The following is a 25,604-nucleotide window of genomic DNA, read 5'->3' as shown; positions in this document are numbered from 1 at the left end:
CATATCATATGGCACATTTACTCCTTTTGTGGATCCCCACAGACCAAATGCATTTCTTGTGTAATGTGACTAGCTTAAACATTTCAGTCCAGAAATTACAATGTTGATCTGTGATCTCATCTGCTTATTTTGATAAATTCTGATCTTAGTATTATTCTAATACAATAATTTCATATAGATCCAGAACTTGCCTTTTCCTTTCATATGGAAAATAGAACTAAACTAAAATTAAGCGTGATGCAAAGGAACATTACCTGAAAGGTGATTTGGAAATAAAAAAATATTTGGATTTAAGTCATTTTTGTTTCATGATATAGAGACTTACAACAGCAGTATTTTCACTAAGGTTTTATTGCAGTCTATAAAAATGGTTTTAACTAAAAATGAGAGGAAAATCAAGAAATTGATGCCTTGAGAGGGAATTTAATTCGGGTGGCTTTCAAAGCGTTTGCTTTCTATTAGTAGCTTCATAAGAGACACTTCGGTGGGGGAAAAAAAAATCTTCGACAGGGATTTAACAGCCCTCGTTCTCTAGTTTCTGAGGAAACTCCCTGTTGCAGTCATTCAATGATATGATTCATCCAGCTACTCCATCAAAAACAGGTGATTTTTCCTCAGGTGCCAGCCTCGCGTCTCCTAACTTCTCATTTATGATTTACTTACACACCTGTGGGGTTAAATAAAATAAAATAAAAAAAAAAATAATAAAAATCCTTCCTTGTTTATTTCTCTTTATCGCCAGCGTGAAAGGTGAGCCGGTGCCCAGCCAGGCAGGCGCGACTCCCGCCTCTCTCCCGGGCGTGAGTCAGCGGTTTCCCGGGAGGAGGCCTCGCAGCCGAGCGGGATACAAAGACCCGGGGCCTCGTCGCCTCCTCCCGCCAGGCGCCCCCCGCTCCTCCTTCACGAGTAACGACGCACCCGGCAACAGGAGCCATTTCACACCCTGACACCCCTCCGTCCCGCGGCCCGCGTGGGGCCACGGTGGGGAGGCCGGGCGCCGACCTCGCCGCCGGGTCTCCCGTGAGCCGCGGCGGCCCCACCCCCGTCCCCCCGCCGCCTCAGCCGGGCCCGCCCCTCTCCCAGTCTCCTCCGCGGTTCTCCCCCTCCCCGAGACAGGCGGAGCTGGAGCTGGGAGCGACGTCGTTCTTTGCTGCCGCCTCTCGCTTCTCCCTAGTGACCGAGGGCACCGGCGCTGCCCGGCGGGACCCCTTCTCAGGCCGCCCACCCGACCCCTCATCCCCGTCGTCGCCTCTGCTGGACCCGGCACTGCCCGCGGAGCAGCCATGAGCTGGGGCACGGAGCTGTGGGTGAGTCCCGGCTCGTCTCTCATTGTGTCTGGGATTCGCCGCCTTCCCTTGTCTGCTGAGGCGGCTTTCCCGGGGGAGGCGCGGAGCGGCTGGAGCTGAGGCGGCCGCCGAGGCGCTTTGTTCGGCGCTGGGGCGGCGGGCACCGGGGTCGGGCGGGGGGCCTTGGGACAAGGGCGGGGGGGCGGTTTGAGGTGCTGGAAGCGGCGGAGGGAGGCGGCGTAAGCATTGGGGAAGGGGGAGCTGAGGCGGGGCTGGAGGGGCGGACGCTCGGCGGGGGCGGTGGGTCCGGGAGCGCCTCGTCCGGGGTGAGGGTGCGCGCGCGCGGCCATGGCGCTCACCGGGGCGGGGCGCGCGCCACCTCGCCCTCCACCGTTCGCCCGGTAACGGCGGCAGCAGGTCGGGTTGCTTTGTGTGCGGCCCCCGCCCCCCCCCCGCCTTCCTCTGAGGCGGCAGGCGGGGAGGGCCGGCGGTGTGCTTGGGGGGGGTGGCTTGGGGCGGGGTCCCGGCGGGGCTGGGGCAGCGACTGCGGCCCGCAGCCGGCACCCTCTGGGCGGCGGTGCCGGGCGGTCGCAGGGCCTCTCCTTTCCCGAAAACCACCGGACTGCTCTGACGAGTAGAGCTGTCGCCCGTAATTGGAAGCAGCTATTATGTAGCTTCCTCTCTAAAAGTAACCCAGAACATTGGCTAATACTGTGTTGTATTTTATTTTGTTAAATACGAAGAATGGGCAGCAAGGAGGCCGGCGGTGCCTGCGCGCCTGGGTCTGCCTTGCGTTAGATCTTTTTTTAAACCTCCACTCCTCCTCCGGAGGCTTTTCGGCTGTGCCGAGGGCAGTAAAGAAAGGGCTTCTCCCGGGGGAGTCGGCCGGAGTGAAGCACAGCGATTTCTGCTCGCAGGCAGTTGTGGGATGCTTTATTTTCTTTGTCAGATTTCCTACTGTTGCTGCTATAACTGAAGCTGACACTGATCGTGGGAAAGCTTAAGAAAAAAAAAGATATAGTACCAAGGAGGGTTTAGCGTCTCCGTTTTAAATGCTGCCTGCACTTCGTTTACTTGCTGTTAAAGACCAAAGACTGAAGCACAGACACTTGCACTCAGAAAAAAATGTACAGAAAGCTAAACATTGCAACTTGAAGTCTATTCAGGAACTCTTAACTTGGATCTAGCGCTATACATTTTTTTCCCTAAGTTTGAAGTTGAATTAGTTCCTTTATCAGTAGTTTCTAGTATAGGGCTATTAGCCTTTAGAGGAGCAAAGATCTCCTCAGCACCGAGACAGCTAGTTGCCCGAGTGAGCTGGGGAGTCAAGGGCAGGCTGTGGTGTTGCAGAGTATGTGGGTGGGGTGTAGGAGTTGGGCCAGTGAAGCTCCTGAAGCCACCTGAATGTGTCGTGTCTGGCTATGCAAAATGAAGGTGTAATAGCATTGCATCAAGTGTACTATATGGTGAAGCCTGATTTAAAGATATTTAGGGGTTACTTCAGTGTTTTGTACAGTGCTGTGTACTTAACTAGGATTTATAGGCATGATGAGAATTCAGATGAAGTACACTTGTGAAGTACTGACAGCACTGCTGTAACAAAACTGAAATACAAAACTTGTAATATTAACAGTAAGTAGTAAGTAAAAGCCATGATTTATGCTGGCAGCACAAGTGTGTCTTTGTAGCTCATGCTTGTATATACTTCAGATGAGAGTTTGTAGGTCAGTGTTTTGGAATAGTGGGGGCTTGCAGTTTAGGAGAGCACCGAATTTTCTTCTGTAAGCACTTAAGTATGTATTGCTTTAGAAAAAGGAGTTTTAGCTTACTTGTCTCTGTTCATTTTGGCAGCCTCTTACTTTTCCTTTCTTTGTTCAGCTTGTAAATGACAGTTAAGGGTTTGAAGTCTATATTGTATTCAGTTTTGTAGGAAAGTGTTTATCTTCCTTATGTGCTTAAGAAATATATACAAAAAGGTGGATTTTGACCTCAGACATCTTTTTAATGACAGGCATTTCATTCACAGTGTCATGAAACTGGCTGAATTTTATCTAGACCTACTATATGTGGTTTCCTAAGTCACTGATTCTCATGTGTTAGTTTGAAGAAATAATGCTAGAATTTTAGGCTAAAAGTTTTACTGCAACACTTTTATTTCAGCAAAATCTAATATGCTTTCTGCTTGATATCAGGAGATACCTGCAACTGTACACTAGTGTTAACTGTGCATAAAATGGTCCGTTTGTAACTACAACTAGACTCTGACAATACAGGTTTTTACATTAAAGTGTGCCTTTTAAGTGGGTTATTTTTTTCTGTTGAATCTAATAATGCTTTTTAAAAAATCTATTAGGATTATAAAGCACAGCGTTTTCTTAGTTGGAAGAATATTCGGTGTTTTTCTTACTGGTTGAGACGAGTATTGAATGTTTAATTGTTTTAACAACTCGTGTTGGACAAATAAAGATCGTTTTTTTGAAATCTGGCACAGAATTAAATTCATTAAAAATTAGCTTAAATCTAGGTTAAAAACACAAGGGAAAACAGTATTTGTGGAGCTTCAAAGAGAGGACTCTGAACCAGGAATAAATAGACTATTAGACGTGTCCGTGTTCTGCTGTAGATTTTCCTTCATCGTCGTTCCCTGTTGCTAGCATCAGTGCAGCTTCAGAAGGCAGCCCAAGCCCGCTGGATTTGCTGATGGCAGCAGGGCTCCAGCAGCTCATGGTGTTCAGAGTCTCCAGCTGCAGAGAGCTGTTCTGCACAGGTTTTCTGGAGACCTCATTGAGCTAAACCTCTCCCTCATTAGCAATTGCACCTGTGGTCTTAAAGTGGCACTTTTCAGGATTAAGACGGGTATCTAGATGGTAATTTTTCAGAACATTTGCAAATATGTGTGTAGGTTTTGCTGATTCACTGAGGCAAATTTGATTACTTTGTATCAGGTGTTTTAGTGTCTCCTTAACCCTGCCTTCTCAAATTGTATCTCTTCATGCTGATTATTGGTATTTTACGCTGATTCACAGTTCTGTTTTTTTTTTTCCTTTGTGGAGTATTTATGCGATTTCTGATAAAGTAAAAAGTGTGTATGGATGAATTTAGAGACAAACAAGGAGCCAGAAGAAAAATTAGGGAATTAGGAAAGCAACTCATGTCTGGTATTTATGTGGTACTTATTTAATATGGCTGTTCTGGTATTGAAACAATGCATATGCTACTCATTTCTTAAATGGTTATATCCGAGACATGACAAGGGAAAGATTTGCTTTGATGGGCCAGTATTTTCTGATTCTTTAAATTCTGTAGCTGCTATTTCAGTTTGTGGATTATGGGGCTTTTTATTTTTCAAACAGCTTTTTTTATAAGTATACCACCATTCTCTGAAGTAGGTGTGCATTGGCCAAAACATATACGTCTTGAGCAGGCTGAAGTAGTTAGAGGCACTTTGTGCTTTTCAGTATGTCTTGGCTAAACAGCATGCTCCCGGTTGCATTACTGCTTCCAATTGTGAATATATTTCCTTTAATAGCATTGTATGAAGTATCAAATAGTGAAATAGTTGTTGATTCATGTCAGCCATCCTGTCATTAGAACTGTTGCATTCTATAATGTTTTCTACGCTGTGTGAAATGTGTTCCCCTTTTATGCTTTTTTTTCACAAGAAAAAATTTTGATTTGGAAAGTATTATTCCACAAATAATTTTGTTCTCATTAGTGCATTTATCTTTGTGGTGACTCTGCAGCATATTCCTTATGGTGTGTCCACACAAAAACTAACATACTTCAGTGAACCGCCTTGCATGATAACGTTCTCTTAATGGTTAGAACAGAGTAGTGAGAACTGTGAAGTCTAGTCTTCTCTAATCCAGTTGAAATTATATTTCTGAGAATTTGACTGTTGTGTGCTAAATTTTCCTATCTGTAGTAGCTTACTTTTTCCTAGGTAATACTTGTAAAGCAATAATAGTCTGATGAAAGGGAGCACATAATCACAAAGTATCATTGCTGCACTTAATTAGTAATAGAAAATTGCTGCTGTCTATTTACATACATTTTTCAGAGTTTTAACTTTTTTTAGCAGGCTTTTTTCAAATGCAGCATGCTTAGGTCCACCTCATGAGCAGTTAGAGGGTTTACGCATTGAAGTCCTGGGTAGACTTGCATACTTAATAAGGTGCCCCTGTCTGACTTCTATCAAACTACTGCAATATCCAAGGCAAAAACAGATGAAAGGAACTAACATTTGCTTTTTTTAGTAACTTGAAATATTTGGAAATAAAAATGATGGATTCTGATACGTTAAAGAATCTACTCAGCATGAGCATCTGTTCAGTGTGTATGTTTCTGTACATCTGGAGTTCTTTTTGTGATGGGCGTAAAGTGTACAAATAGCATTAACATAAAATATTTAACAAAATGTATCTGGTTATTGTCGTCTGGGGTTTTTGTTCAGTTAAATTGAGTATGTAGTGCATTTGCTTTGATGCTAAAGGCTCACTGAGCTTTGGAGGCTGGAGGAGGGTTGGTAATGAAGTTCTTGGCTTAATGAGTGGAGGCAAGTGAAACTCTGTGTGATTGGCACTCTGAAGTGGCTTCCTTGGAAATTAATTAAAGAGTTTGTGATGTCTCTTTAAAAAAATCAGGAAGGATGTTTTTCAACTTTTGATGAATGTTCTGTCTTTCGAACCTCTGTGAACCCCTTAACAGCAGTTGGCAAAAAAAGAGTTTGAATACTATGTCAGAACATTTTCAGTCTGTAAAACCAGTCTAGCCATCTGTTTCTCACCTCTTGATAAATATTTAAAGCAGAAGTTTTGCTGAGGGCTTTTGTGCTAAGATTTTATGATTAAAAAAAAAGGCTGTAGAAGATTTAATGATACTATTGTTGTGAGCTCCTTGGGGCCAGAAGCACACCATCTTTTGTAATTAAGAAACCACTGGCACTGTGGAATACTATTTTAGAAATGAGTTACATTTGACCAAAGAAAGATCAAAGTATATTTGGTGATGTGCTCTTTTTAATCTTTAAACAAGATTCATTCCATGCCTAAATCCAAGTTTTATTTACAAAAATATTAAATAATTTTCAGTTGCATCAGTAGTTTTTCAAAAGCTGTTAAAAATTTTCCTGTGCTTTCAGTGCCTGTTTCAGACATTGTTTCCTTCTTGTTTTGAAATCGTATTCTCTTTTTGTAGAAGAAGATAAATTGTGTGGTGATGTCTAATCTTAAAAGTTGCCAAGTTTAATTATATGGAAAACATCCACAGAATGTAAATATGAAAAAGTTGACTTCAAAAAAGAGCTAAGTATTATGTAGCTTATTTCTGGTGTAATAATTTCTTGTATTTGTGTTCACTAGAGCAGAAAATTTGATTTTTTTTTTTAGCTACATAAAACTTTTTTCAAAGCCATCTGAAACTGAGAAACCTTTCATTACAATTAATATGACTGTGTGTTTATGGAGTCACTAGCATTGTTAATGATAGTAAATTTTTTTTTAAACAGTTGAGAAAATATTGAAAGTAGTTCTAAATATCAAACCCTATCCCATGTGGAAATTCTTATGTGCTTTTGAATCTTAATGTTTCGTAAACTTCTTTTCCAGTGTGCTAACATATACTGTGTTAAAGGCAATATTCTATTTAATACATAGATGTTTGTGAGATGAAACCTGTATGTTTTTTTCCCACATTTCTCCTTCAACTTAACACAAAGATTGCAAACAGTACTCCGTATGGATTCTCTTTTCATTCAGTGTTATTGCTGTTGTGGTCTGCAAATGTGTGCAAGGAATGTGTCGTGTGGCTAAAGTATGAAATTACAGAGTTTTTCAGATGCATGGGATGGCCATGTATTTCCTTTGTCCTGGGTAAGATACTGGATAAAATGCTTAGCCTCTGTGAGGTTACAGTCTTTCACAAGGAATATTGTGCATCTTGTCTCATTCTTGTGAAGACCTCTGAGATTTCCAAATAGAAAGTTATGCAAGGATCAAGTACTTGATCATTGAATGTGTAGTTACTTCAGGCTCCGCAATGAAAACAATTATGTCGAGTTTTAGTTAGAAATAATGTTTGTCTGCATTTTTCCAGCAATTGTCTTGTTCATAAACATCTGACCTTTTTACTGATTTTTCCAGGAAGAGGTGAGTCATTGTCTTGAGACTTTATCAGTTTGGTTTTGATGTTGAGCATAATTTAATTTGAGAATGCATATGTGTTTGTGCCCTTGAGTATCTGTTTAGAAAGTATTTTTTCAGTTTTGAAAACTGTTTATCACCTGATATCTATTAAAATGGCATTTGTTTTTATTTATGGCCCCACTTATGTATGAACTTGGAAATGTGTATGCTCTTCAAGGAAGTTTGTACAAACATACGCGAGACTTTACTAATCTGGAAATGCTGAATGCTGGAAAAATATTTCTGTCTTTTTAAAAATGTATGTAGTATCCTTATTCATAATACAAAATCTGAGAGTTGCCTATATCAAGATTCTAAATGGTACGGCTGGCAGTTTGATTTCCTGAGTGAGAATAGCAGGAGGTTGTTTGAGATTGCAAGATTTTTTTTTCAACCAAGCAGAGGATTTCTTTAAAGAGTGTATCTGTCAAAATAATGATCCTTTGGAATGGCAAATCCATCAGAACTTGGGATGGAGAAAAACATGAGCAGAGAAAAGTCTGTTGTCAATGTGTTCAGGTTTCTGTTCTTGGTGAGAGGTGTCCAAGTAGGTATGATTTGTGCTTTCAACAGTTCACCAGTAAATACTGGAAGACAGAAGGTTTGTGTTACTGCTTGTGTAGAGTTGTGACTGATGCTATAGACATACTGAAATAATTCTCAAGTGTCTAAAATTGCATTTAAAAATATTTCTTATACTGGATTGATCTGGGTGAGATCAGTCTATTATTAATTGATATTGATTGATTAATAATAATCTATTATTAATACAGGAGTTAAATACTTCAGTTCTTATATTTGCAGAGCAGTTTTTTAGCATGCCTGGTAAAGCCAGTAATTCAGTAATGCAGGTTTTGGTTGTGTGATTTTTTTTTTTTTTTGTAATGGAGGGAAAGTTCTTTAACACATTTCAGAATAAATTTTCATTGTTCATAGCACACATGTGCATACTTTTTCAGCAACTTGAGTTCTTTTTGGTAGAAAAAGAATTCCCCAAAGTCCAGATATGTTCAGCTTTTTCCTTGTGTTGGTGAACAAATTGTTCAGTGAAAGCTGAAATTCCAATCAGCTTGTTTCATTTTGCCCCTAGTGAGTTTATGTACCCCAGTCCCAGCGCTCTCTTGGCAGAAAGTTGAGAGGTTCATCTTCAGACGCATGTCAGTGCTTCAGCTGGATGGGAGGAGAAGGAAAAAAGTATGACACTAATGAAAACCTTCTGGTTTTCATTAAAATGCTGACCCTCTACACTGACTTTGTTTATGGAATTATCTGCAATAAATTTGTTGGTCTGGGTTGCTGGTTTTTCTCCTTTACAAGTTCTAAGAGGAGAGTGGCAGCAGTATTGTATTTCCTGCTAGGTGACAAGAACAAGAAAGGCCTTAATTTCAGGTGTACTTATTTTTCTGTTAATTTCATTAGTATTGAATACCTTTTCCTTGATTTTTTTTCTTTAGTCAGAACTCTGCTTCTGCTTTGTCATTTACAATGAAAAGGGCATTAGACTGTTAAAACTGCTTTCTGGCATTGTGGTTTGTACGTTTGTGCATAGTTTTGTTACTTTTTACATCTTTCCAAAGAAAAGTGGAGTCTTACAGTGAGCTAAAAAGCTAATATTGCAAGACCTGAATTTTTCTTGGGCTGTACTGTGGAACTCTTGTGTGGTCTCGGGCAAGGAAACTTATTTTTTCTCTCTGTTATTTGGGCTGTAAAATTGGTATAAAGTTTGGGCTTTTTAAAATCAAATTAATATTGTAACAATACCTGCATTTGTAGAATAATTCAGTATTCTTTAATGTGTAAGTGCAAAGCAATATAGTGTTATAAAATGTTAGAAGCAAAACACAAAAAGCAGCGAATTCTAATAGCTCATCCTGATTCTTTTTGATCAGACTGTCTACTTGAAGTAACCATTTAAAACTCTTCACTTGAATGGGTAAAATCTACTGTGTACTAACAAGAAAGTTCACCATTTTATCGTAGTGTCTGTTCACGTAAGGCTTACGCTTAGCAAGTGTTTGTTTAGGAGGCAGGTACTGTGCCAACCACTTCTCATCGGCTGGTACACAAGAAATAGTACAACATGCTTTTTTGTAGTTTCGTATTAAGTAGACAGTATTTTTTTTCAGCATTGTGCAATGGAATGACATCCACTTGATCTGAGTTTGAAGTGTTATTTAAGTACTGAAGAACTTCTGAAATATGACAGCAATTGCACTGGAGAGTTGAGAGGCGGTCTTAACTTTCGGCATAGTTGGGGGAGCCACATGTGAGTGAAGGTGATGAAGATCAGTGTGCCTTCTGATCTTTCTCTGCTTTGTAAATCCTTTGCAAAGACAGCATTTGATTGCTGGATTCTTTCTCATTCATGATGGGCACCCAACTCGAGTGGATGTGAAAACCTCGCTTTGTAAATTGTGGTTCGCAGAGTAATTGAGGGGGTTTTCTTTGAATGTGGGGTATGCTTCTTGTACACTTTGTTTTTTCCCCAGATGCTTCATTTCTTTCAAAGAAGGTAAATAGTGTTTTGCTTTTCTAATAATGTTTTCACATAAACATTTGCTCTAAGTGACAGAAGGTTTTCCTGTGGCCATGAGTAGGAAAACAATTGGTATGTATGAACCCAAGACAATAACTGTGCTACGGTACAGTTGGCTTTCTCTGCAGTAGAGGAATATTCTGGTAGAGGAAATTGTAATGTTTCTAATGCCCGACACTTTTTTGTTTTCTATAATAAGTGGATAAACTGTTCCTGGTTTGGCTATCAGTTATGACGTCTGATTTTCCTGCAATTTCCCTCCCTATTTATATGCAGTCAGTCACAATTAGAGGAATATTTAGGGTATTTGACATCTGTAATCAATAGCTGGAGTGTATTTTATGTTTTTATTTATTTAGTGCCTAGAACCATTAGTCAAATAGTGGGCCTGTTTTGTGCTGCGTTCTGCACAAACACAGAGTGTAAAGACCATCCCCAATTCAGTTAACTTTCAATTCCAGCAGAAGATGAGTCAGTTACTGATCATGCCAAATGGCAGAGTTGTTCAAAACTGAGTATTGTTCAGTGTGTTGGGCAATGATCTCAACTGCAGTGTCTTAGCTGTTTCTTTTGGTGAGCCTTGCAAGCAAAGGGTAGCAATGGGGTGGACCTTTGTCATGTTTGCAGGGGACTGGCACATAAGCAACTCAAGAGAATGAAGGAAATCACTTGTTGAAATGTACAAGGGAGTGTTGGTAGTCTCATGAAAAGCAAACGGTAATCCTTTGGTATAATGAGGTAATAGAGCTGGAATCAGCCAGCAGGGCCCTTGAAAGTGAGGTTGGAGACTAATGTTTGATGCAATAGAGAAGGATGCAAAGAAACAGGGAGAGAGAATGCTCAAGAAATGTATGCGGGTGAAATTATTGTCTCTCAATACCAGAGAAAAGAATGCTGCTGTAATTGAGAAATGAGATCAATAAAGAATGGATAAAGATTGAAGCTATTGCAATGGTTAGAAAGAGCCTGATTTTCAAAAAATGATACAGAAATTGTTAACAAGCTTTAGGATGGAACATAGATTTGAGATTCAGGAAAGAGGTCAAATGCTTAGCTGAAAGAAAAGGTAAAGGTTAAGACCCTAGTTTATAAAGGTACAAAGCAATAAAGTGCAGTAGCTGATAAGAGATGATACACATCCAGATTTCAATGAAACATATTTTATCTTAGTGTTTCTCTGAAAATCAGTTCAAATTTGTGATTAATAAATGGAAAACTGTATGAAGGTTCATTAACAAGGACTGATGATAAAACAATTTCATTCTGAAGATCCCCCTTAGATCAACTTTTATTTAGATCATAATAGTGCAGATACTTGACTATATATTTAATTTTACCAATATTTGTTCATTTTATGAACAAAGGTTTCACAGGATCAGTGAAACTCATTAATGTGCTTGTATACCAGGAACTTTTCAGAATAGATTTTTTTTAGAGAGGAGGTAGTTGCAAAGCTGGTTAAATCCGCAGATACTCTAGTGATAGTGCAGTTCTAATGCATTCTTCAAGGTAATCTTACAGGACAGTCTTCTATTCTTCACCCTGCCCAGCCCCTCCAATGTGTTTCTGTGGTAAAATGTGCAGTATGTCCTGAGTTACCGCTTCGCATCTAAGCTTCCTGACTCTACCTGTAGATTGTAGTTCCTCCACTGCATTATTTAAATCAGCAAAAATTACTGATGTTTTGTTATTTTCTTTAGTTATTTAATTTAATGGGACCTCTTTTCAGGCTTGTGAGCTTTGACTGCTGTAAACTGGGATTTAGTAGAACAAGGATATAAGTTAGTACTTGGATTTATGAATGATGAAAATTTTACTTTCAAATGACTTAGAATTAATTAATTAATAAGTTTTATTTTAATTATGGTTTTTATTATCTGGGGAATTTGCTAAACAGTGGATTATGATATTTGAGATCTGTGCTGTGTGGTCAAGAAGGTGTTAGAAATTTCTTTGGAGGAGGGGAAGAAAAGGATGAACTTGTATTGAAAGGTTCTTCAACATGTTGTAATAAAATGGGAAAAACCAGACTGGAATATCTGGTTAGGTCTCATGTCTGAGAAGATGGCATGTTTGAAAGAGGAAAAATTAGTTTCTTGAAAATAAATAGTAACTTATCAGGAAAATGCAAATGCCTGGGATTTTTCTAATTCATAACTAATGTGAGGGGAATGTAGACTGTACAGTTCCATGAAACTTAAATAGAAATGTCACCATGTGAGGCAAGCCAAGCAATTTTGTGAGGTATCCTGACTCTTTGGCGTGATACTGAAATATTTATTCCTGTAGCAAGAGATGTGGTGGTCTGATTAAGTCTTTAGGTTGAGACTAAGGAAACAGGGGTTGTGGGTTATTTGTTTTGGTTTAGCTTGATTGCTTCTTTGTTTTGTAAAAGCTGCGAGGCCTTTTGTGTTCCTTGGGTTCTCACTCCTCCTGAAGTGTTGCATTCATATAACCTAGACTTTTTCATCTATCTCCCTGAGATTGAGAGACCATTAATATTGGGTAGTTTTTCCCTGACTGATCTCTCTCTGATAACAAGGGCAACTGCTTTCTAAAATGACTTTTTAAAAAACGTTTTTACCTTGGTCCTGGTGCTAGGGAGTGTAACCATTATCTCTTTCCAGGAGCAACGCTGCAGTTCCTCGGGCGCTAGGCTAGCACTTGAGAGATACGGGTGTGGTTCTCCGGGGTTCTGCTTTATCGTCTGCATTCCTGAGAGGGAAATAGTGAGGTAGGAGTAGTTGTGTGTCACTAAGAAGTTTTTACCAGAAGAAACATCCAGTCAGGGCATTGGAATTGGAGTTTTGTAAAACCAGGAATCGGCTCTGTACGTTAAAACCTTGGTAGATGCAAACAAAACCAATGACAGGCTGTGTGTGCTAGCAGCTCTTCGGGCTTGGATGGCTTAGCACCCGATGACTTTCAGTTACTTTGGATCTGAAGGGATGTAATTCAGTTTCACTGAAATTTTCATAGTTGAACTGAAGTCATTTTCTTAGGGGTTTAAAATAATGTCTTAAAGATGAGATGCCAGTGGTATTTGTGCTTAGTGATTCTTAGATAAAACATTTTTCCATGTTCTGTCTGGTTTATGCTGCAAGGCTGTAATTGTGGGCTGTGTTATGAATATATCTTGACATCATTTGTATGAAATGCCCTGCAGTTTTTGAGAAACTATGTAATCAACTGAATGTGATAGCACTGAATGGCCAGCATTTATGCTTTTTTCAATAATGAGGTACAAAGGAAGATCAGTGCTTCAAACACAAGTTTCAATCTTGAGTTTTAATTCTGAAAGGAGAGCTGCTGTTTCATCTCTATAGAGACCTTAGGTGGAAGTACTGCTATTAGCTTATCTATGCTGAATGCTGGGAAACTGAGAACAGTGAATTTCTAACAAAGTCCTTATATGTAAGTATTTCTTCTTATCTTGATAAACTGTTTGTAGTACTTTGTTCTTAGCATTTCAAACTTTTATCATGCAGACATAATCAGACCGTAAGTCAGACCTGAAGCTTGTAGGTTTCATGACTGTTTTTCTTCCTTAGGTCATTGGAAAACAGACGTAATTTTTTTCCGACTGCTGTTCATTTGTGGGAAGAGGATCATGTTCCTGTATCTCCAAGTTAATCTGACGGTTGTTTGGGTGTTGCCTGTGATACTTCTAGAACTGGTACCAGTTACTCAGGAGGACAGCATAGCTTTTCATAATGTCATTTCTTCCTGTCCTTTCTTAGGTTGTTAATTTCTCTTACTCAATAAAGCATACACTCAAACTTGTTAATAGTTTCACTGGATTTATAGGTGACTTTTCAGTAATTAATTTCACCATATGTCTGTTGTGGAATACTTTCTCTTGAGTTCTGGTTATATATTTTGTTCGTTAAACATTGAGGAATGAGTGATGCATATTTTTAAACTTAGTAAATTTTTGTCTGGTTGTTGGTCATGATAATGAAATACAAAGGAAAGACAGAACACTTGCAGGCTTCATCCATCCTAAGGCAATCAACGTAGAACAATGTTTCATATGTTGTAAAGGGATTTTTGTTCTTTGAGTACACAAATTGCCCAGTCAGCTGCATGTACAGAGCAAAAATGCCTTACATCTCTCCAAATCTATAGTTTCAGGTGGTGAGTTTTAAAGAATTTCTTCAAGAGCACTTTGCAAGTTGTTTATTTATTTCCAGTTGATTTCAGTTATCTCAAAGTAGTACAGTATGCAGTATAACCTCATTGCAAGAAATATTTTGGGTTTTGAGATGTTACTATATTTTGTAGAGAGCTGATGGGGACACTTGAAAAATCTAAATAAAAATCTACCTGTTCCTGTGCTAAGTAGAGGGCTTCAGGCTTTGCTTGAAGTTGAATCCTTTATCTTTCAATATTCTCTGCCATTAAATAAACAAATACAATAGTAAATTTATGCCAGGAAATGGCACCCTAAGATATTAAGCGATTTTTTGCCATGAGATTCTGCCTTTTTTTTTTTTCCTGAAAGCAATTTCTTTTTATCTTCATTTGCTGCAAGTTCCTAACAATTTACTTGCTCCATTTTTAGTTTGTTTAGACTATCTTTTTATGTTATTGTTATTCATAATCTTCTATCTCTTTAGAGTTACAGTTCATTCAGTTGCTTCAACAACATTAGTTTCTGTCTTCTGCTTAGTATTAACTTCTATTTTATGAGGAAGGTAGAATAGTTAGCATGGCAAGTTAACAATGAAGAAGTACCAGTTATATAAATTTATGTATAAGAAGATTGTCTTTTGGGGTACAGCATGCTTTCTGATGTGTGCAGTTTTCTTCTGGGCTTTGTATGGGCTGTGGTTTATCATCTCTATTATATGATATAAAACATTTGCAACATCTTAAAATGGTGTTACCGAAGGCTTTCATGTTAATATTTCATCAGTCTTTCGTAATCAATATTGCCATATGAAGAACACTTTTCAGTAGCCGTCATTGCTTTAACTTTTTTGAGTGGAAACAATGGTAGATATGTTTCATATAGTGCTTAAATGTGCAGTTTGTGAGTTTATCTTTTGGCTTTAAACCTTAAGGACAGTATATGAAAAGACATTTCCAGTAAAGCCATATTTAACACTAGCTGACACAGAGGGTAGTATGGCTCATCCAGTTATAGTCATCTGGTTGAAAACAGTTTACTGTTTCAACTGCAAGTAGTTTATTTGAATTATATTTGGTATTCTGTTACCCTACAGGAATATTAGGAATCCAAAGTTACATTTTGAGAAAAACACCTTTGTTCAGTATTTTCTCCATGATTTTATATGCCTGATTTCACCTCAGTATTTGTGTGCTAGTTGTGCATTTATCCATGTTGTGGCCCAGTTTTATTGCTATTCAGTATTCTGCTATAGTTACTGGGAATCTAGTTTCCATTTGCGTTCTTTACCTATTACATCTGTTTTATTGCAAAAAAAGCTATTAAGCATTACAGTTGTAAAAATGAATAGAGTTGTTTCTAAGATACACAGCTTCAGAAATCAGAGATGACTGTGCAGATGTGGTGGTAAGTGTATTGTGTAATCTCTCCAGTTGTTTATTGAAATGGGGAAAACTATTTTGCAGCACAGTGAAAAACTTTTTAACACTTTAGTTTATTGTTGAGTTTGGAATCCTTAATGTGAGATGTTTGCAGTACTCGTGAGCCACAAAGTTCCATATAAATCAAAACACTTTATATAGGCTTAGTTAAAAGTATGATTATTAAGTTATTAGTATATTGTATCTCAGCATGATTTTAAAATGCAGGTAGAACGATTGAAACTAATGATGGTGACAGCCATAAAGACTGATGCTGACAACCATAGCAGTTTGGAGAGTATCAAATTATTTTTAAATTGCTCCCTTGTTACTAGTGATTGCCTCTATGAACTGGATGATACATTTGATTGTTGTGTTAATGATCCGGTTTGTGGAATGCTAGAAATTCAAGTATTTATTATGCTTGAGAGGCATAAAAAATTGGGATTGTTTGTATGTAACGAAAAAAAAGAAACTTTAATTTTACTATCAGCAGTGCATTTTTAATTGTAACAGGCTGATATCAAATGAGTATTTCCAGCCTGATGGACTAATGCAAAATGTGTAATTATAATGCTGGGCGCATCTCACGTGAGTTGGTTCCTGCATATATGTAATCATTTGAAAAGCGTTTTTTAATCAATTACAATAAAACTAAGTCCACTATAACTTTCAGAGCTGAAAATAAATTTTATTACAGTATAGGTTTTCTTTTAGCAATTTAAGAAATACCAAGAATTAACCTGTGTTTCATGCCGTTATCGTCAGGGTGGCATTCCTTTAAATGACGGGCTAAAAGCTAGTTCTCTGGATGACTTCTTCAGATAGGAAGATCAAATTGTAAGCCATATTCTTTCTCTTCTGTTTTTCTCTTCCTGAATAAATCTTTATAGACTTTACAAGATTCTTTTAAATTCGCAGAGGAATGAAGTTGCTTCAGACTAAAGAAATAGAAGAAATCTAGCATTCTGAAGTAAAAACTTTGCATTGAGGATTTAATTGCTAAAGAGATGTTTCAGGATACTGCTGACAGGTTAAGATAAAAATATATTCTTGACTATTACTTGATTCAGTTTTGCTACCGTTGTTTCAGTTTATTAATTTACTTTGAAGCTGGAGAGTGGAGATACTTAATCTTGGTACAAAATACTATTTAATATATCTCAATTTATCAGTTAAGTATTTTGTTTATGCTTTTTTATGATATGAAAACAAATTTTGCTGTCACAATAAACCTTATGATTTTTTTTTTTTACTGAATTGTAGACGTATAATAATTTTGCTTATTCTTATCAAGCATTTCATAGCATCTGGGAAATAAATCCTTCATGTGACTGTGATATATGTGATACAGAAGAACGTTCAAAACTTAGTCAAATGTATTTTGATAAATGATCTTTTGAACATTTAAAATATTTAGTATTTTTCTGAGACTCATGGGGACAATAGTTACAAATAAAAAATATTTATGACAGTGTTCTCCTCCTTTGCGGGATTGATATGTAGTTGTCTTTGAACTCTTGAGATTTTCTCGCTTCCTTTCCAAATCATTCTCTTCAGAAAAATGGATGACTGAGGAGTGTCTTTAATTTCTTGACTTTCCCATTATATGCTAAAGATGCATTGAATTCGGATACTGACACAGATAAGAAAATGACTACTTAAATATTATTTTGTTTTTATTTTCTTTTTAAAAGGTAGACATAGTTTTGCACATTGATATGTAATGATTTATGAAATAAAAAAATATATACTTGGGGAAAAGGCACTTCTTGCATTTTTTCTACCACAAAACCCTGATGTGTTTTTGATTACAAATAGGCATGCTTTAATCACTGATTTGAAAATGTTTTTGCTAGGATATAAAGTGTTAAGGCTCCCCAGATATGAAACATCAGTTTTCAGTGGGTTTTTAGTCAAGCTGATAATGTTAAAAACAAAGCTGGAACTCCCATATGCAATTAGATGGTTTCAGTTTTCTAGTCAATGTAATAAGAAAAGACATAACAGTTTTATTCAGTGTAAAAGAAACTGTTTTTTTGGTTTTGTAATTATTTCATGTTTTAGTCAATATTTGAGTCTGTTTCTCAGAATTTATTTAGTATTTTATGACAGTTTTGAGAACATTATCTGCTGAAATTTATCACTTATTGATTAATATTTTGCTATTTTAATTCCCTGAGGACTTAGTGAAATGAGTACTTAGTAAAGACAGGAGCAGCACTTCATGCTGAAGAATGAAATGACAAATAGTTGGGTTTTCTGTATAGGGCATAAAGAATGTGATGTGGCAATGACATAAATACAGGAGAGGTTCCACGTCTTTAGGCGAGAAGACGACTGTGCCCCTTTCTTCTCCTTACAGGTCGATGTGTAGTAAGGAGTGTTAGTTTTATAGGGTTCTTCAGTTACAACTGGATTTTGAAAGGGAAGTACTATGATTCATAGGGAGTTGCTGTGCTGATCTGCAATTGAATTTTGAACTACATCTCCAGTATATTGTTGAGCCCTTTTTTGCTGTTTCACTCTTTATTATTTCTGATTTGGTAATACTGAAAAGTCATTAGGAAAGAGACCTACTAATTATTTACTACAGTAGCAGTTTTTCTGTGTCTGTCAACAGTGATCAAGCTGGTTGTGTGGAGTATAGAATTAATGTAGTGCTTAAAGCATTGCTGCTAAATTGGTTTCCCAAAGTATTTATTGATTAGCAGAGAGGAGGTTCTTGTTATCTGCCTATTGAGTAAACAGTGAAATTATGTCAGTAGGGTAAATTGTACAGAAGAGTCTTAAAGAAGGAATTAAAAGGGAAGTAGTAGATGGGCAGGACATGAAAAAATTAGGTTAGAAGATGGTTAAAAAGTGCTCCTGAGAAATTACGAGAGGGAAAAAGTGGCCAAGACGCTTCTGTTTCAGTCACAGATAAAGTACCTGGATTTGATGCTGTACCTTTCTGATCTCCACTGTATTTCAGTGTGAATACCCTTGTATTTTTGTTAGTTTAGTCAGGAAGGAAATAACTGCAGAAGGTAGACTCCTGCTGAAGTACCTTTTAATTTCTATGTTGGACGTTTGATTTGCTCTCAAAAAGAAATTGGCTCTTCAAAAAGAAACAGATGCAGTCAGTCTGTTGTCAGTGTTGCCAGATGTGGCCCTGTTGTTCCATGTTTACTTCTGTCCTGAGCGTGAGTACTATTTGTCTTGCTACAGAAATATTTGCAGTGATTATGCTATAGATTTGTTTGCTTTCAATATTGAACTCCTGCAGTGGTGTGGAATATGTTTATGGAGCCCGTTGTCTTTGTAATACTGATGTAATTGCTATGCCGGGTCACAGAAACAGTATGAAATTGAGCTGTTTTGAGTTTGGGCTTTGTATATGTTTTGGAAAGAATGAGAAACATAGCTATGACAGTTTAAAAATGTGGGGTTTTTTTTCAGTACACTGAAGTTTGTACTCAGCTTTTACATATGCAACTTCAATATGCAAATACACTGTAATAGGGTTTTTTTTACTGTCTCAAAAATGTGACTTTTCTAATGGAAGTGCATATGCTTGTGGTTAAATAACATCACTCTGGTAATTTCCCTTGTAATTTACGGTATTTGGGAAGGAAAAATACCTTGTTAACCTGGAAGGGGAACAGTATGTGTTTGTATTATTTATCTTGCAAAGAAAGTACATTACTAGAAAAAAATGTTCTGTGAATAATTTTAATGTTATTCTTACAATACAAGTTATGATTCTGAAGTTTATGGTGAAGTGTAAGAGGAATTTACTGTATATTTCTAGGCTCATGTCTTAAAAACTCTGAGATAAAGTGACACACAGCAGAATCGTGTTACATTTTAATGTTAACTTATCTGAATCACAAAACCTTGAAAAATTCCATTGTTTTGAAGATGCCAGCAGTAACATCTGGTTTTAGTTTAAATTCTTTATTAAGTTATGTTATTGTTACTACGAATTTTGCTTTAAAAACAATGAGGCAGTAGATTCCATTGTGAATAGAGGGTGATTTTTGTGAGTTTGTGTTGTTGTGTTGTTGTTGTTGGGTTTTGGTGGGGTTTTTTGTTTTGTTTACACCCCCCCCCCCCACCCCGTTACCTTTATCTGAAATAGTGTTCCAAAGAAGATAGGAAGGCTACTGCCATATTAGTTTCCTGTTAAGTGTATGGATTTGGTTTTATAATCAAGTTTGAAAAGTATTTACTGTTGTTTGCAAGATAGGGGAAAAGATGTGGCTTGTATATTCTTTCTCTTGAACACGAAAATATTTGCAGGTGATACTGAAAAGGGAAGTTCACCTTAGAGTAGGACTTTTTACAGCAAAATCCCCTAGTCTATTGAGTTGAGAAAAACAAACAGCATATGGTGAATCAATTAACAGAGTAGCCTTCCAGTTCCGTAACTGTTTACCTAACCAGTCCCCAGTGATCTCTGATCTTCTGAAGTGTTGAACAATGTCCAAGTGTGCTCAGAACAGTCTGTGGTGATTAATTCTGTTAATATTTGCAGCCTTTCCTAAACAACAAAAGGTAATGATTCAGTTCAATAAAATTGAAGAGCTGATCAGAATACCTGTGTATGGGTATCTTACTCGGAGTGATTTAGAAGAGCAAATACGTTTTTACAATCTATATAGTACAGTTGTATCTTTTGATTACCAGTAGCAACAAATGTAAGGTATATGCCTTCATGTTAAATCTATCTGATGGGAACTGTTAATAGCACTAGGAAATACCTGAGAGTAGTTGAAACAGCTTACCAGAGCTTGCTAAATACGGACATTCTGTCTGCATCTCTATGTCTGTGTTTAAAGGTAAAAGATTCACATTTACCGGAAGATCCAATATGTATCATTTCAGTACTAAGTTCTTGTAGGTTTCCTGGGTATTTTAATTATACCTGTTGTGAGAAGTGATCTAAAAGTTAACACCAGGATATGTTTGTTTTATTCCTGTGCTATGTTTTATTTTATGAGTTCATTGTTTACTCCAATTACCATTTAGAAATAGTGCCATGAAAGATATTTTGTCTAAGGAACTGTTGACTTGAGTTTGATATTCTTAATAACATGCACCTTTATTAAGTATATATGAGGAAAGTTATAAGGGATATATCTTGCTCTCTGTGTGTTGAAACGGTGAGGTTCTGCTGCTGATACTCAGTGCTTGGGTTCTGTATAGATATTTTTACACTACGTTTGTCTAATTGTCAGAATGCTAAACAGTATGATTCAACCCATACCAAATAGATCGTGGAAGGAGGGGCTGGCCACTTGGGAGGAATAGAAGTCTGTTGTCAGAGGATGTAGGGAGGCAACTAGGAAAGCTAAGGCCTCCTTGGAATTAAACCTTGCAAGAGAGGTCAAGGACAACAGAAAGGGCTTCTTCAAATACATTGCAGGTAAAGCCAACACTAGAGGCAATGTAGGCCCACTGATGAATGAGGTGGGGGCCCTGGAGACAGAGGATAAAAAGAAGGCGGAGTTACTGAATGCCTTCTTTGCCTCTGTCTATACTGTTGGAGGCTGTCCTGAGGAGCCCTGGACCCCTGCGGCCTCAGAAGAAGTCAGGATAGAGGAGGAATCTGTCTTGGTTGATGAGGGCTGGGTCAGGGACCAATTAAGCAACCTGGACGTCCATAAATCCACGGGCCCTGATGGGATGCACCCGCGGGTGCTGAGGGAGCTGGCGGAAGTCATTGCTAGGCCACTCTCCATCATCTTTGCTAAGTCGTGGGCAACGGGAGAGGTGCCTGAGGACTGGAGGAAAGCGAATGTCACTCCAGTCTTCAAAAAGGGCAAGAAGGAGGACCCGGGTAACTATAGACCAGTCAGCCTCACCTCCATCCCTGGAAAGGTGATGGAGCAACTTGTTCTTGGTGCTGTCTCTAGGCACATCAAGGATAGGGGGATCATTAGGGGCACTCAGCATGGCTTCACCAACGGGAAGTCTTGCTCAACCAACTTGATAGCCTTTTATGAGGATGTTACCCGGTGGATAGATGATGGTAAAGCTGTGGATGTGGTCTATCTCGATTTCAGTAAAGCGTTTGACACGGTCTCCCACAGCATCCTCGCAGCTAAACTGGGGAAGTGTGGTCTGGATGATCGGGTAGTGAGGTGGATTGTGAACTGGCTGAAGGAAAGAAGCCAGAGAGTAGTGGTCAGTGGGACAGAGTCCAGTTGGGGGTCTGTGTCTAGCGGAGTTCCGCAAGGGTCGGTTCTGGGACCAGTTCTATTCAATATATTCATTAATGACTTGGATGAGGGATTAGAGTGCGCTGTCAGCAAGTTCGCTGATGACACAAAACTGGGAGGAGTGGCTGACACAACGGAAGGCTGCGCAGCCATTCAGAGAGACCTGGACAGGCTGGAGAGTTGGGCGGGGAGAAATTTAATGAAATATAACAAGGGCAAGTGTAGAGTCCTGCATCTGGGCAAGAACAACCCCATGTACCAGTACAAGTTGGGGACAGAGCTGTTGGAGAGCAGCGTAGGGGAAAGGGACCTGGGGGTCCTAGTGGACAACAGGATGACCATGAGCCAGCAGTGTGCCCTTGTGGCCAAGAAGGCCAATGGCATCCTGGGGTGTATTAGAAGGGGTGTGGTCAGCAGGTCGAGAGAGGTTCTCCTCCCCCTCTACTCTGCCCTGGTGAGGCCACATCTGGAATATTGTGTCCAGCTCTGGGCCCCTCAGTTCAAGAAGGACAGGGAACTGCTAGAGAGAGTCCAGCGCAGAGCCACGAAGATGATTAAGGGAGTGGAACATCTCCCTTATGAGGAGAGGCTGAGGGAGCTGGGTCTCTTTAGCTTAGAGAAGAGGAGACTGAGGGGTGACCTCATTAATGTTTATAAATATGTAAAGGGCAAGTGTCAAGAGGATGGAGCCAGGCTCTTCTCAGTGACATCCCTTGACAGGACAAGGGGCAATGGGTGCAAGCTGGAGCACAGGAGGTTCCACTTAAATTTGAGGAAAAACTTCTTTACTGTAAGGGTGACTGAACACTGGAACAGGCTGCCCAGAGAGGTTGTGGAGTCTCCTTCTCTGGAGACATTCAAAACCCGCCTGGACGCGTTCCTGTGTGATATGGTCTAGGCAATCCTGCCCCGGCAGGGGGATTGGACTAGATGATCTTTTGAGGTCCCTTCCAATCCCTAACATTCTGTGATTCTGTGATTCTGTGAAATAGGTTTTCTTCTTTCTACTTACTCCACTGAGGTAGGGCTTAAATGTGCATCTTTAAATGTGAAATACACCAAATTGACTCTTCTGCATGGGATTTGTGCACCCTACTTGTTAAACAGTTAAAAATGCTGTCCTCAGAATGGTCTACTTAATAGCTGAACAGATAAATACAAGGAAGTGATATTTGGGTGACAGGGAAGTCGATACTCTCCCTTCTTTTTTGCCTTCCCCAGCTGGCAGAGAGTACTTCCTTGTTTTAAATTTGTATCACTTGCTATCACAGTCATCTTGGCTTTTTGTTGAGTTCAGTGCTGTGACTCGGTTATAGTTCTGAACTATAATATAGTGTATAGTATAGACTCTGAGTTATATGCAAACTAATAGTTATTTTACTTATGTCACATTCAGTAAAACTTTCGCTGAATTTTGCAGTGTAAGCTGGGTTTCACGGTAGTGCAACTGGATGTACTGTAATACAGCTTGTACAGAGTTGTGCACGTACATGTAAGGGATGGAGATGTAACTCGATAAGCGGTGGATGCAGGCTTGTTGAAACAGAATGAGCAGCAAAGCTGGTGGAACTTGTTTTCTTCTGAATTTGTGATGTGGGGCACCTAGGTGTCCTGTAATAATATTCCATTTGCAAAACCTTTAGCTTCCCCGTATTGTCTCCCCTGTACCTCTCCCCTTGTCATTATACCTCCAGGGTAGTGTAACCTCTTACTCTCAGGGAGCCATTTCGATTTGTAACATCGGTACCACTCCCTTCTGTTCTTGAGCACAGTGTTTTAAGTTCACTTCCATAGTGTACGGAGATGAAAAAAGCAGTGCTAACTCTGCTTGTTAGATGCTATGCCAGACTGGCCAGAGCAGGAACTTAACCCTTCTCTGAAGAAGCTGGCAGTAGGCAAGATCTTGTTCCTGTTTCTACAAGTTTTTAGAAAACAGATCTTTTAGAATGCAAAAATAGATTGTTAAGTCACATATGCAAGAACTGGAGAGTGTCAGGGCTGCTTGCTCATTTGGATTCCTGTGGATGTGTTTTAATAATATTGTGGAGGAGTCTGTAATTTGTAGAGAAGCATTTAAGTTTTCAGTGGTTTCACCAATGGATTGCTTAGTCATACACTGAAATACTCAACCTTGTACACTGAAAGTCAAACCGTGTAATAATCTTTTCAAACTGAAGAACGAAATGATTCTTTACACAATTTTTCCAAAATAAAGACTTTGCAGCATTGTTTTCCAAGCCAGATACTTTGTTCTTACCAATTTTCTGCAGGCTAACGTTAGTCATGCAGCAAATGTTCTGGTTTTGTACAGAACTGCTTTACATGAGACCTTGCATGGCTATTGGTCATACAGCGAATTCAGCGTTCTGCTGCTTCATTGATGTGTCGCCTCACTGCTTTATACTTTGTTATTCCAGCATTGCTGTAAAGATGGGATTTTCTCCAGATATTTCTTATAATGAGCAACAGCATCTCTAAGCATTGTACAAACAGTAGCATTTTTTTATTGTGATGCATCTTATCACACTTACTTCATTTATGGTTAAACTTGAAGTCTTCCTGGCTCCTTTTGCAAGGGACATAACTAGGGCTAAAATCTACTTATGCTTCTGTCTGTTCATTAACAGCATTCAGCCACTCCCAGGAGGCTCAGGAAGTGCCTTCTTTCTGGCTTGGTTGTGGTGAAAGTAAGATTTCTTGGTGTTTAGGGGAATGGACATAATTATGTCTTTTGTATATACAAGGCAAGTGTAGTGCTGCCCCTGTGTTAAAGTGGTAACTATTTTAATCCAATAATGCTTGAAAACATACTTATATGATTTGTTACCTGCTGTTGTCTTGGACAGAACTGTTTGAAAATAGTCTGATGTGTGTTAAAGTAGGAATTAAGCTTAAAGTAAAACTAAGTGGAGAATTACTGTTTCAGAATTAAGCTTTGGTTCAAATGCAAATAAGACTCAAGTATTTTAAAGATCTTTATAAAGAGCATATGCGAAAAAATCTAGTTAATTTTTTAATCAGAAGTTGTTTATTTAAACAAATTTCCTCCCAATTAAAAGTTTAATGAGATTAAGGGGTTATTTGAAAGCTGAGTGGATTCTGATCCAGTTTTCAAAGTAGGATTTCCTGGTATGTATTTTATGTATGCTTGTATTCTAGAAGCAGGGTTGTATGGTTAGTGATACCTGCTTTGTGTGTGTGTGTGTGTGTGTTTATGTTTTTCTCAAGTGATGGTGATAAGGAAGTCCACTCTGTTAGCTTGGGACAGAGTATCTTACCTCCTTACTAACTTGTAGGTAAAGGTGTTAAAATAAAGCTGATATGTACCCACATACAAGTGTTGTTTGTTGACATGCACAATGTGAAGAGGCTGTGATGGGTAGAAGAGAGGAAGGATGCCTGTAACAATGTTCTGGCTACTACGTGCTGTGTTGATAGAATTTCCAGAGGAGGAGGAGATGGTGCACTTAGGAAGCCACGCTCCCTGTGGGGTGAGGCTGGCGGTGAGCCCGCCAAGGGAAGCCAGAGGGGGTGTCTCCTGAGAGAAACAGAAAGCATAGGTAAACTTGTGAAGAATGGAGTTTTTCTTTACTTAAGTTTGCATCCTGATACAGTGATGTAAATGCACTGTTTGAATTCATCTGAAGGTGCCCATCCATTAGTGAAGAATTCTGGAGGTGATTCATAAGCTGGACAAATAGGAGTGGTTGTTGAGATGCCCTGTGTGGCAGCACGTTCCTTTCCTCTCTTGCCTTAGCGTTGGTGTTTGGTGTCCCAGCTGTGAACCATTTCAACCACTTTGCTCTGCTGGTAGAAAACTAAAGCTATTAAAGTCTAATCG

The 25,604-nt window shown here is 38.9% G+C and overlaps 1 protein-coding gene across 1 annotated transcript in view; it reads left to right on the top strand.

Moving 5' to 3' along the window:
- The first annotated feature begins 1,109 nt into the window (after positions 1-1,109).
- The window catches only part of FNBP1L (formin binding protein 1 like), a 58,641-nt gene continuing 34,146 nt past the window's right edge, over positions 1,110-25,604 (top strand). The window contains 2 exon segments of the mRNA XM_068406077.1: positions 1,110-1,307; positions 13,556-13,680. Of these exon segments, the coding sequence (XP_068262178.1) occupies positions 13,615-13,680 (66 nt within the window). The 5' untranslated portion in view covers positions 1,110-1,307; positions 13,556-13,614.

Source organism: Nyctibius grandis, chromosome 8, assembly GCF_013368605.1.
Source record: "Nyctibius grandis isolate bNycGra1 chromosome 8, bNycGra1.pri, whole genome shotgun sequence".
Taxonomy (NCBI): Eukaryota; Metazoa; Chordata; class Aves; order Nyctibiiformes; family Nyctibiidae; genus Nyctibius; species Nyctibius grandis.
The sequence above is the reverse complement of the archived record's forward strand: the minus strand, read 5'-3'. Positions and strand labels throughout refer to the sequence as shown.